Source organism: Acartia tonsa, chromosome 14, assembly GCF_053477335.1.
Source record: "Acartia tonsa isolate MP-2025a chromosome 14, ASM5347733v1, whole genome shotgun sequence".
NCBI classification, from domain to species: domain Eukaryota; kingdom Metazoa; phylum Arthropoda; class Copepoda; order Calanoida; family Acartiidae; genus Acartia; species Acartia tonsa.
Window position 1 is genome coordinate 34,936,806 of NC_137273.1, and position 12,478 is coordinate 34,949,283.

The 12,478-nt window shown below is 30.5% G+C and overlaps 2 protein-coding genes across 5 annotated transcripts in view; one reads left to right on the forward strand and one right to left on the reverse strand.

Moving 5' to 3' along the window:
• Positions 1-53: 53 nt before the first annotated feature.
• On the reverse strand, positions 54-6,562 carry Prosbeta7 (proteasome subunit beta type-4). Of its 2 annotated transcripts, none has more exons than XM_080146879.1 (8): positions 6,432-6,562; positions 6,118-6,160; positions 5,855-5,989; positions 5,676-5,735; positions 5,447-5,552; positions 5,216-5,302; positions 4,804-4,922; positions 54-467 (listed from the first exon to the last, which is right to left on the reverse strand). In XM_080146879.1, exons 1-8 carry the CDS (start codon positions 6,521-6,523, stop codon positions 309-311), a joined length of 801 nt encoding a protein of 266 aa, XP_080003005.1. In that variant the 5' UTR covers positions 6,524-6,562; the 3' UTR covers positions 54-308. The 2 variants fall into 2 exon arrangements, with proteins under 2 accessions (XP_080003005.1, XP_080003006.1); XM_080146880.1 differs by having other exon boundaries at positions 6,118-6,166; positions 6,438-6,555.
• A 1,376-nt stretch (positions 6,563-7,938) lies between these two features.
• Chc (clathrin heavy chain) overlaps positions 7,939-12,478 on the forward strand; it is a 47,986-nt gene continuing 43,446 nt past the window's right edge. For 2 of the 3 annotated variants that reach the window (XM_080146881.1, XM_080146884.1), the window contains exons 1-3: positions 8,120-8,448; positions 10,438-10,542; positions 11,598-11,700. In XM_080146881.1, the coding sequence (XP_080003007.1) occupies positions 8,410-8,448; positions 10,438-10,542; positions 11,598-11,700 (247 nt within the window). In that variant the 5' untranslated portion in view covers positions 8,120-8,409. Of the gene's footprint in view, positions 8,449-10,437; positions 10,543-11,597; positions 11,701-12,478 lie in introns of all 3 variants that reach the window. The other variant, XM_080146883.1, reaches the window with a different exon arrangement.

Genomic DNA, 12,478 nt, shown 5'->3' on the forward strand with positions numbered 1-12,478 from the left:
AATCTGAAATAAAAAAAAGACATCACTTTTAATTTATTTGGTAGCAATCACAATTAAGGAAAAAAGGAGTGATATTAATATTAATAAATAATACAAAATGCGAAATTATTACAATACATTAATAATAACTTACAGTTGTCCACCAATTTTACATTTTAATGACTTGATTTTAATAACACAGTGGTTTATTTTTTTCTTCGTGGCAAATGAGGGAGATTAAAAATTACGAGGAAAAATGTTCCAAATTGAAAAATTGAAAAATCCATTAAAATGGCTTGAGAAAATCCACAAAAAAATGTGGAGAGAATTCATTCGAATCCACGGATTGACTTGGCATACTCCCAATCTGAGTCGATCATGAGAGGACCCTCAACGCTAGCTCCCTCCTTTGTAATCACAGCCATATGATACTTGGGGTATGCACGGCAGTCACGCAGATAACCGAGCCTCACACACTTCAGGATAACCTAGAAATAAAATAATGTAAAAATAAATACAAACATAAACAAGCAGCTACTTTCTTTTATGATATAAAAACAAGGATGACAACATCCATAAGTAGCGAAGCAAAAAAAATCATAGATGGGAATACGTACAAGTAGATTTAAAAGGTATTCATTAAAATCAGATAGATAGATAGATAGATATGTATTTCAACATAAGCATACAAAATAATGATAATAAAATTATTACACACTAGCGGGTACGCCCCTAGAAGCCTCTAGGGGACACTCAATGTAGGAAGGGGAAAAATCGACCTCGCTCTATTTTAAAGGGATAGTTTCACGAAGTGCATTTAAAAAAAAATAGTGAACTGTAAGTTTTTTCTATTTTAAATAACGTATTAGTGCATAATATAAATTTATTGATTAAAATTAAAAGATTTGACCAGGGATTTTCCTTAAAAAATGAGTTTTTCATTTTTATTTTCAACTTCGTTACATGTTATATATGGCAAAAACTTTATTGTCATAAATACAACTTTAGATAGCATTTATTAGTTAATAGAACTTCAAACTTTTTATACAACAAAATATACATAACAACAAAGAATGACCAATAAAATATTTAGTATAGTACTTAGAGTAGTGATCTTTTTATATGTCTTAGTAGAATATATTAGGCATTGGATAGATATGATTGTGATAAAGAATTTTAATATTGACCTGACCGAACTTTTTTTATTTGACAATATCTAAAAAAGTTAGTGATTTGCAACATAAATTACATGAGAATGGTCTTTTTATATATATATATATATATTATATGTAGTATGGTTAGTTGGTATTTCCGCGTGAGATAATGTGTATATTGTAAGTAAACCGGACGGTTTTCTTTATTTTTTTTAAAAAAGAATCTATAGAAAACCTGTCCTATAATGAACCGGACGTTATTTTTTATGTTTTTTTAAGTAACTTGTCCCAAGGGGAACCCCTGTTCAATTTTTTTATAACTCTTGTGAAATATGTGGAAAAAGATTCTCTCATATTGGTGTTTTGGCTATACATATTTGGAAAAAAATAGACCATTCTCATGTAATTTATGTGGCAAATCACTTTAACTTTTTTAGATATTGTTAAATAAAAAAAGTTTGGTCTGGTCAATGTTAAAAATTCTTTAACATATAATCATATCTATCCAATGCCTAATATATTCTACTAAGACATATAAAAGTTCACTACTCTAAAGTGTGTTACTTTTTTATATGTTTCATCAATATTTGGCCACAACTCAGTCAAAAATGCTTACAAAATAGACCTTTTTCGACCTAAGATGCTCAAATACTTCCTTTACAAGCCCCATCAATCAGTTTTGAGATATCTCCATATTTCAAGGAAAATTGACAAAAAAGGCTAATTTGGGTGTTACCTTTTTATATGCTCAGATACCATAAAATCAATAAAAAAATACTTATTTTTACTTTTCTCTCATTTTTAAAGTTTGATTCTGTTAAAGTAAATATTCTTGAAGGGATTTATGCATTGATTTTACAGAAACATAATATTTGGTGAAAATAAATGATCTTCAAAAGAATTTTTTTTTGAAAAATAAGAAATTTATCCTCCATAGCCCTAGAGGGCAGCTGCTGACCTCTAGTGTTCATGGTTTTGTCAAGTACATGTAAAAGAAAAAAAATAGCCAAAAAAGTACATAAAAAAGTATCTTAATGTGTTAGAAAATTAAATTGTTTAACTTCAAATTTGGGGATGCTGACCTTAAAGATGCTCTTACTGGTGGTGATGGTGACCCGGAAGGTATTAAAGTACATGAGCATTATGGCAACACAACTATTGATCTATGTTCTGATTTTTAAATTCCTAGCAGCCTCCAATGAAAAAATATAACAAGAACTTTTCAAAATCACAGTATTTACCTTATGAATTTGAGAATAAAAAAATCATTTAGGGATTTCTCTTGATTGGAGGCTGCTAGGAATATAAAAATCAAAACATAGATCAATAGTTGTGTTGCCATAATGCTCATGTACTTCAATGCCTTCCGGGTCACCATCACCACAAGTAAGAGCATCTTTAAGGTCAGCATCCCCAAATTTGAAGTTAAACAATTTAATTTTCTAACACAATAAAATACTTTTTTATGTACTTTTTTGGCTAAATTTTTTCTTTAACATGTATTTGACAAAACCATGAACACTAGAGGTCAGCAGCTGTCCTCTAGGGCTATGGAGGATAAATTTCTTATTTTCCAAAAAGAATACTTTTGGATACAATTTATTTCCACCCAATATTATGTTTCTGTATAAATCAATGCATAAATCCCTTCAAGAATATTTACTTTAACAGAATCAAACTTTAAAAATGAGAGAAAAGTATAAATAAGTATTTTTTATTGATTTTATGGTATCTGAGCATATAAAAAGGTAACACCCAAATTTGCCTTTTTTGTCAATTTTCCTTGAAATATGGAGATATCTCAAAACTGATTGATGGGGCTTGTAAAAGAACTATTTAAGTACTTTAGGTCGAAAAAGGTATGTTTTGTAAGCATTTTTGACTGAGTTGTGGCAAAATAATGGTGAAACATATAAAAAAGTAACACACTTTAAGTACCTTAACTCTTTAAATACACTTCATAGAACTATCCCTTTGAATTTCAAAAGAGTAAAAAAATATTTTTGGGGGGGAGGGTTTGAAGACACCCTCCCCAAAAATAGTTTAAAACCTTCCCAGGACCTATAGGAAGCTTCACTGTAAAGAAGAACAATATCGGTTCAGCGGTTATCGAGATCCTTCGGGACAGACAAAAACGCTTATTACTTTATATAATAGGATATTCACATATTTTTATGCATAGAATAGATTTATTGGATAAAATAAACACGAAACCTTGTTTTATTTTGTATGATGACGATGGTCAAAGTAAATTACATTAAAGATGCACATAACAATGGGGAAAATTATTTTGATCCTGATATCCCAAAAAAGTTGGATAAAAAAAACAAAGATATGAGGAAATATGTAAAACATATAAAAACAGCCAAAAACCTGATAAAAGGCAATCTGGCCGCTATGGTTGTTTTCTTAAAACGACAGAAAATTAAATTTTTATATCCTTAACTTAAAAAATTTGGAAAATCGGACCATATACACTGAAGAGATGGAGAAAAATGTGAAAAATATAAAAATAGCCTAAAACCTGCTAAAAAGGCAGTCTGGCCTTCATCGTTGTTTTCTTTAAACGACGGGAAATTTAATTTTGATATCTAAAACTAAAAAAATTTTGAAAATCGGACCATAAACACTGAAGATATGGAGAAAAATGTGAAAAATATAAAAATAGCCTAAAACCTGCTAAAAAGGCAGTCTGGCCCTCATGGTTGTTTTCTTTAAAAGACAGGAAATTTAATTTTGATATCAATAATTGAAAAAATTTTGAAAATCGGACCATAAACACTGAAAATATGGAGAAAAATGTGAAAAATATAAAAATAGCCTAAAACCTGCTAAAAAGGCAGTCTAGCCTTCATCGTTGTTTTCTTTAAACGACGGGAAATTTAATTTTGATATCTAAAACTAAAATTTTTTTGAAAATCGGACCATAAACACTGAAGATATGGAGAAAAATGTGAAAAATATAGAAATAGCCTAAAACCTGCTAAAAAGCGGTCTGACCGCCAATGATGTTTTATAGTCAATTGTGCTCCTTAATGATGGGAATATTGTCAAAAAATTTCAGCATTCTATCTTTTATAGGAGCTGAGTAAATCCCATTTCCCCCATAGCGTTACGGACTGACTGACTGACTGACGGACTGACTGACGGACGGACATAGTGAATTATAGAGTAGCTTCGCTACTAATATTTATACAAATATACTGAACTATGTTATTTTAAAAGATATGTCAGACAATTTCTCCCTCAATGAATTTCAGAGTTTCTATTAAGTCTAGCCTAACTTTAATTTTTAGTCTTTAGGAAAGCCAAGCAAGGAGCGGATATTGGACTGTTAATTAAACTGGTACCCAAAGTTAAATAAACAAAATATCTTATTAAATATATATATATTTTTTCTTCAATCCTGATATGTTTTTATAAACTATCGATGTCCAACCTTCCAACCAATAAGTTTAGTATACAGAAGGGATAATTTTGTAAATCATCGTAAGGATTTTACAATATATCATCTAGTTATCGTTCATTGTCTCTTCCCTTAAGATCCCTGAGTTAAGGAAAGCTAATGACCAAATGTAACTGGTGGACAGGTACATACCAGTTTAAAGTATCTGCGTTATTTAAATTAAGAAATATTTTAAATAATACTTTTATAAATAATTCAACTAACCTCCTTTGCTTCCTCGAGTGATAGAAGCCCTCCCTTTTTCTCCATGGCAGCACGCATAACGGGCTGTGCCATCTCACCACCCAGACCAGTGGCGATCAGAGTTTCAGTAAAGGCAGTTCCTACAAAATAACATATTATTACTATTAAAATTGTGCATTTTTTAATAACTGTAATTTAGTAAAGAAACGCAACAATATGGAGCTAACAATTTTTCTAATGCAAATAAATAGAATAGACATAATACATAATACAAATAAAAATATCTTAAAATAGACATTCATGTAATAGATGAAAATCTAGTTTTACTTTAAATATTACAAAACAAACATCATTGAAACTTTAACTAATAATTACCCTTGTAATAGATTAGCTGCGCAGGCGCTATTAAAATAACAAAATAAATCTAAATTACCTTGAAGGTTGACATAGCCAAGGAAAGGTTCATCATCCTGCATACCACCGACTAGGAAAATATTCCACAGGGGGTCAAATTTAGATCTCCTAATCACATTGCAGTTGATATTTAACATTAGATTTTTAGCCTTTAAAAATTAATAAAATATCTACTGTATTATTACCTAATAATTTAAATCTTATATAAGTCAACAATTTGATAGTTTATTTTTAAAGTTTAAATATCAATTCCTGTTGTATAAGACTCTGGTCAGCCAAGAGTGCATGGCCTTAGGCTTTAGCTTGAATCCGTCGTCACGGCAGTTTTCATCAATCTGCTTTTGGGTGATGATCTCCTACAAATTAATAAAAGTAAAATGTTAGGTCATGGTGGTTGATCGTTCATGTCTTAATAATATCCTTTTAAAAGGGTGCTTTCTTTAATAAACATATTTAAATTTTTAAAAATGGTTATGTACCTGGAGGAACTGAAAGTCAGCGATATCACCAGCAGCGGCCAAAACGGTCTGGTCATTCACCTAGAATGGCATCATGAAATTATTTTACAAAAAAAATCTTGAAAAATTGGAAATAAAAATCTTCGAAATCTTAACAAAAAAATCCACGAATATTTTTTTTTCTGTGAATATTTTAATACCTTCATAATACGCTGTAAATCGGTGAACCTAGCCAAAGATCCATAAGAGCCAAGGGTATCAGCGGCCATGATAACTCCACCCTCGAATTTCATGGCAAAACAGGATGTACCGGTGGTTATGGGCTGTTGGGTGTGCTGAAACATAATTATATGGTAAGTAATACATACTAATATTGAAAACTTAAAATTGCTTCTATAAAAAATACAACTTAAAATTTTTACTAGATAGATTTAACAAGTAAAAAAAAAATAAGTACTGATACCTTTCTGGGTCCTGCAGCCGCCATAGGGTGATTGATCATTGGTCTGTTAATTTTAAGACATATTAGAATTGAAAATAAAGAGCTAAAAATTAACTCTAGTCATAATAAATAGGGATTGTAAATACAATAAGTGCCTTTAAATGCCAAGGGCTGTAGTAAAATATACGGGTACCCATAGTTTTTAAAACACGTTTTCTGATTTGTTGCCTTAATTAAAAATTGATTGGTTAGATGGAACTATTAAGTAATGACAAAACTTTTAAACCATTATTTTTTTCCGTAGTTAATTGTGCAGATAATTTAAGTCTTTGTTCCTGTTGGGGAAAGTATGATGATGTTGTGGATCAGGTCCATTACCCCACAGAGAGGGGCACCTCTGGTTGTTTAGCATGGGACCTCCGAACATTTTCTTATTCTGTAATTCAAAAATATTTGTTTGAACTGTTAATAAACAATTTTAGTTATGGGCCTGATAATCAATTATAGAGACAAATAGGTTTAAATTTTAGATTTATTGTCCCTCCCCTATATCCCTGAGACTTTAAGATAAAAAATTTCAGACACACCCTTATATTACAATGGGTACAGTTGATCGAATTAATTGATATATTTGGAAACCGTCAAATTTGGGTTTTAATTTTACATAACAGCGTTTAAATATAAAAGACAATTATTCTTAGACATGACTTAAAAATTTCAACCCTGAACGAATATTTATTTAGAACCTTAATTTTCTCATTTATAACCTACCCAAAACATTAAACAACCACCTGGTTAGATCTGGTTTTTAATATGAGGAAGTAAACTGAATTGGAGTTTTACGTATACTAGATTGCACTTTTAGGCCATAGTCAATATAACATAAAGGTACTTGAACACTTTAAATAATAGATCATAGAACAAAATACATTTTTAGGCTTTTTTTCATTTAGAATGACAAGAATTTTTAGTTGAAGTGACTCTTGTTTTGAAATTTCTGTCCAATGTTTTGGTTTGGCAATAAGAGGTGAACAGGGTTTACAACTTTATATTTTTGCTTTTTCATAAAAAAAATAAAAAAATAATTTTAATAAAAATTTGAAAAACAAATTTTTGATTTAAAAAAATTGTTCTAGTCTTTCCATTTTAATAAGAAAAAATTTTTAAAAATATTTATTATCAAAACTAAAATATAAAAAGTTAACTACTCTGCTCTATAAAACAGGTAGTTTTGAATAGAACCGGTTCTGCAGGTAAATTGGACTAGTCCTACACTCTTGGTAACAAAGTCAAAGAAGATGTAGGTATAGATTTCAAATATAATGAAAAAATAAAATATCCTTTTGGATTTCTAATAAATGGTCCTTTCAGCTATCAAAGTCCAAAATAATTTGTTGGGTGGGGGGGGGGGGGGGAGATTTTTTTATAGTGCTATTATTCTCGGGAAGGAGGTTACCTCCGCCAAAATTGTTTTAAACCTTCTCTAGGCCTATAAGAGATTTTTTAAAGGAGAACAAGTTGCTAGTAAGATCTACACATAGAGAGATAGACATCCTGTTACTTTTAGAATATTTCTGATGATTATTAACATATGCAGTGTTTCTTTAATTAATTAGTAAACATATTTCTTCACTAAGGGAAATTCATTTATTTTGTATGATAAAATATCTGAAGAAATTTACTGTAATTATTTTTGTTGAACTGTCCTAGCTATATAGATATTAAACCTTCTATGGTGGCCACCCTACGCAAGGGAAGACTAGTTTTGCTAGTCTACACCTAGCGGAGTAATATCTGATGACAGGACACTCCAATACTACTATACAGACTAGTCCACTCTCATTTCATCAAAATTATTAGCCAAGATAGCATTGACTAGTCGTATTTTTTTCAATCTTTTAAATTTTTAATGTTAAAGTGCTAATAATTATCGTATTTTTATGTAATTTTTAATGATTTATCCGGTATTGCCACCCACCCTTAACAGACAAACACTTGCCTACACGGGCTGAAAACAGGATCTAGTTTTGTGCAGAGTGTACAGTACTGTGTTCTATAGTGAAGAAAAGTGCCTCTCAAATAAAATTTTGAAAAGGGGGAGTTTTTAAAATAATCTAAAACATCGCGTATCCACCCACCTTCTCATTATTCCACATATTTTATGATAATCACTGCTATTTAGTGATCAATTCAAGTGATTTTTCATTAATATCATTTTTTTGTATGTTAAAATTGAGGGCTATGTGAAAAAGTAAACCCTCAAAAAATTGTATTTTAAAAATTAAATGTTGTGAATTATTACATAGGTGAAAAATGGCGCTTTTACCCATCAAATTTCAAGAACATTTACAGGTGATTTATGATTTTATATAAATAGTATCAAAATTAGACTAAAAACGCCTTATTATGTTGAAATTTATGTCGTGTTTTGGTCAAACAGATGGCCAAAAAAGTAAAATAATTATTATTTTGATTAGTTAATCATACGAATTTAGTTAAAAGGAGCTTTAGTAGTAAAAAGAAGTGATTTTTATTACTTTTATTAAAAATATGTTTGAATTTATGTTAAATGTTGAATTAATATTATGACTCATGATAAATTTCGTTATGCTATTAGCTTTCAAAATTCAGATGTAATGTTAATTTAATTCGTTTTTAAGTTAAATAAACACTTATATACACATGATGACAGCTTTTTTTTTGTATAATGAAGCTGTTTTTGTTAATTAATAAAGTAAAAAGTGTCATTAACATTAACTAAAATACAACTGCTATAAATTAATTCTAGGTAGCAGCTTCGCCCCTAATTTTTTGTGTGCGTTTTCTTTTGAGTGGGTTAATACTCACTCCATCAAAATAGTTTATTTCTTCGTTTAAGAGAAGCTTAACTTTTTTGTAGAGCCGTCCATTATTACTCTAGATCTTACACTACAGATATATAGACATCCTGTTACTTGTTATTTGAAAATGGCTTAGATCCTCAAAAACTTAAAAGGCTTAAATGTTTCGGTTTTAAATTCCAAATATAGGGTTTTTATTGTACTTATGGTTTTTAAAGCTGTATTCGTCCACCCTTTCTATAGTTGAACTCGTTTTTGCTAAGGGCTTAAAATCTATTATATAAAGTAAGTTTTAAAGATGCATCTAGTGGCTTCGAGAGTTTGACAGCTTCTAGATTTATTTTCTATTTTACCCATTATATTTCAAATAAAGCCAGTAGTCGAGAAGAAATCTAACCTGTTAATATATTAAATATTTTTATATCCAACTTTTTACTCGCCAAAATATAAGGAATTGTCTTGAGCTGAATAATGTACTATGTAATGTTAAAATACTCACCTATACTGTATGAGTTTGAGATTGTCGCACATAGACATAGGCCGATAATACTTTTGAATGATCCTTTTTCTTTTTAAAAGCGAAGCTTTTCTATAATTAGGGTCGGTCCGTCCGTCCGTCCGTACGTCCGTCCGTCCGTCCGTCCGTCCGAGATAGTTAGCTTTTATTCGTTAATTTAAGCATGTTAGAATTGTCCTATCGATTTCAAACTTTGCATGGTGATTTCTGTAGTAGTTAGGTACGATTTAGAAAGCGTAGCAACTCTATAATCATTACCCAAATGTCCGTACGTCCATTTTAAACATGTTGATTTTTTTACTTTTTTAAATAGCTTTTATTCGTTAATTTAAGCATGTTAGAATTGTCCTATCGATTTCAAATTTTGCATGGTAATTCCTGTAATAGTTAGGTACGATTTAGAAAGCGTAGCAACTCTATAATCATTACCAGAATGTCCGTACGTCCATTTTAAACATGTTGATTTTTCTACTTTTTTAACAACGAATTTTTATATGATCTAATTATCCGTTTGATCTGATATTTGGTATATTGATTCCTGGGACAACAAAGAACAATATTTTTAGCGAAGCAACTCTATAATCAAGCCCTAAAGATGTAAGTATGTCCATAAACATTATCCTGTATCAAGCAGTTTTTCAACAAATTTACTTACAATTTTGCTTCGAATCTTATACTTTTATATTCTGATTATTCAGTTCAGACACTATACAAGTATTAATGTCCGTTTGTCCTACCGTTTCAGTGCTTCGCTTTTATGGATGTTGTCATCCTTGTTTAATAGAATTTTTAATCTTGAAAAGGCAACTTGATACTGGTTTCTTCTCGATAGATTTTATAAATAAAAGAAATTTTACTGATCAAAATTTATACTAAATCTCCTAATAATCAGGATAAAGGTCCTCCAAGCTGATAATACGTATATGTTCCTTTATTTTTTTCGTTGTTTGTATAAGCCGTTGAATAATATTGTCTTTTTTTCAGCTTACAAATGTGGGGATTACGGCAGCACACATTGCGTTCCAGTCGCTCACCATGGAGTCGGACAAATTCATTTGCGTCAGAGAAAAAGTCGGCGAATCATCACAGGTATGCTTTGTACTATTTTTAGTGAATATTCACTTGGCCTAAAAGCATTTTCTCTTTAAAAGTATTTGTATCATGGAAAGAAAACGAAGTAGCGGGTTTCGTATTTTCACAGCAGCGTTTCTTCTATTTCTAGCCCCTGCGGGAGGTTCTAACCTAGTGGGGCCTAATTCCTATCCCATTAACATATTCTAACCTAAAATTACCTATCAGAAGCTACTTTAAAAATACGACGGAACCCGCTACTTCTTTTTCTTTCCACGATCTCATTTTTTTACTTACATTTCTTGTGAGTATTCCCTGGTTTTTGCTTTGTCATTAAATTCATCTTACTACAAGTATTGTTATTGCGTATTTTTTTGCGTCGGATCATCGACCTTTGTCTATTATCTGCGTCACATTGTTATTGTTAGCAGCAGGACAAACTTATTAATAAATAACCCTAAAAGTAATGTATATATTAAAAATATTAAAATGAATAAAATTTTACTTGAATCTAGTTTTTATTTGTGTTTATGATTAATCATCAAAATAAACCTGTTACTTCATTCAAAAGAAGCTGTTGTCTAAGGATTTCTGCTTGACTGACTTTTCTAAGATTACATAAATATTATAACTGTCTCTTTTAGACACACTTGCAACGACTTTGATAAAATATGTAATTAAAGTTTGTCCAAAATGATTTTTTTGACAAAAATAAACAATTAAAGAACGTATTTTTTTTTCTTTAAAAAGGACACTTTGTCTAGAAAATTAAGTTGTTTTTTGTTTTGTTATCATATTCACGGTTGATTTATTTTGTTCTTTTTATTATATCATCTGCCATAAGTAGAGCAACAAAATATATGAACATGCTTGCTAGGATACATTTGTTGTTTTTGTGTGGAGTATTGGGTTCGATTCGCAACCCAAACTGTGTATTAAACAGGTGCACTTAAAATTGTACACAATGGTCGTACAAATAAATGCAACGTTTGGTCACTCTCAATCTAGATAGCGAAGATGTGTTAGATTATGTTTGCCCCATTAGTCACTAACACTGGTTTTTCTTGTTTTAGGTTGTCATTATTGACATGTCTGACCCTACCAACCCCATCAGACGGCCGATTTCTGCGGATTCTGCAATTATGAACCCAGTCAGCAAAGTTATTGCGCTTAAAGGTATGTTGTTTTGCTTGATTTTATTGGTTTGGTTTCTTTCATACATAATGCCTGTTAAGCAATGATATCTCTCTCCATATTTTTTAAATGAAATGAAAAAAAGAGGGTTAGTTGTTACTCCTATTCCCTACCCATACGGGGCTACTTCTGTTGTGTGATTTACCTCCCTTTTAATCCAAGTGTATTATGAAATGTTTTATGACAATGAAATGATTATATTTGCTATGACTCATTTGTACTTACTGCACTGGTATGCACTAAAATTGGCGTACATTCACTTTCGCATATGGATCATGATTAATAATAATAAACAGCATCAAACTATCTCTTCCCCTATGTCATTGCAAAACTTCCTCTATTTATTTGCTATTGTATCTTTCTTTGCTATCATACGGAACACTATTCTGCTGAGACAACATGCAGAAGTAAATGTACACCCTAGAACTCAGTAATATTGTCTTAGCTCTTAATCTGTTTCGTGTAAATAACATTTTTGGAACATTTATTTTTTCTTTTATCAATGGTTCTTAAAAATGCGACTCATGGATTTTCTGAAAGTTTTAGAATTATGTTTGTTATGTTTTTTATTTATAGTAATGGATTTTTCTTATTTTTAAAAAGCGAAGCTTTTCTATAATTAGGATCGGTCCGTACGTCCGTCACACACAGATAGCTTTCTTCGATTATTTAGGCACGTTAGTATTGTCCTATCGATTTCAAATTTTGCATGGTGATCTCTGTAGGAGTTAGGTACAATTTAGCAAGCGTAGCAACTCTA

Excerpts from the sequence above, each read along its gene's own strand:
- Prosbeta7 (XM_080146879.1), bottom strand. The coding sequence starts at position 6,523 with ATGTTCGGAGGTCCCATGCTAAACAACCAGAGGTGCCCCTCTCTGTGG. Across the intron at positions 6,161-6,431 it reads CATCATACTTTCCCCAACAG|ACCAATGATCAATCACCCTA; the intron begins GAACAAAGACTT and ends TAAAATTAACAG. Across the intron at positions 5,736-5,854 it reads ATTTACAGCGTATTATGAAG|GTGAATGACCAGACCGTTTT; the intron begins GTATTAAAATAT and ends ATGCCATTCTAG.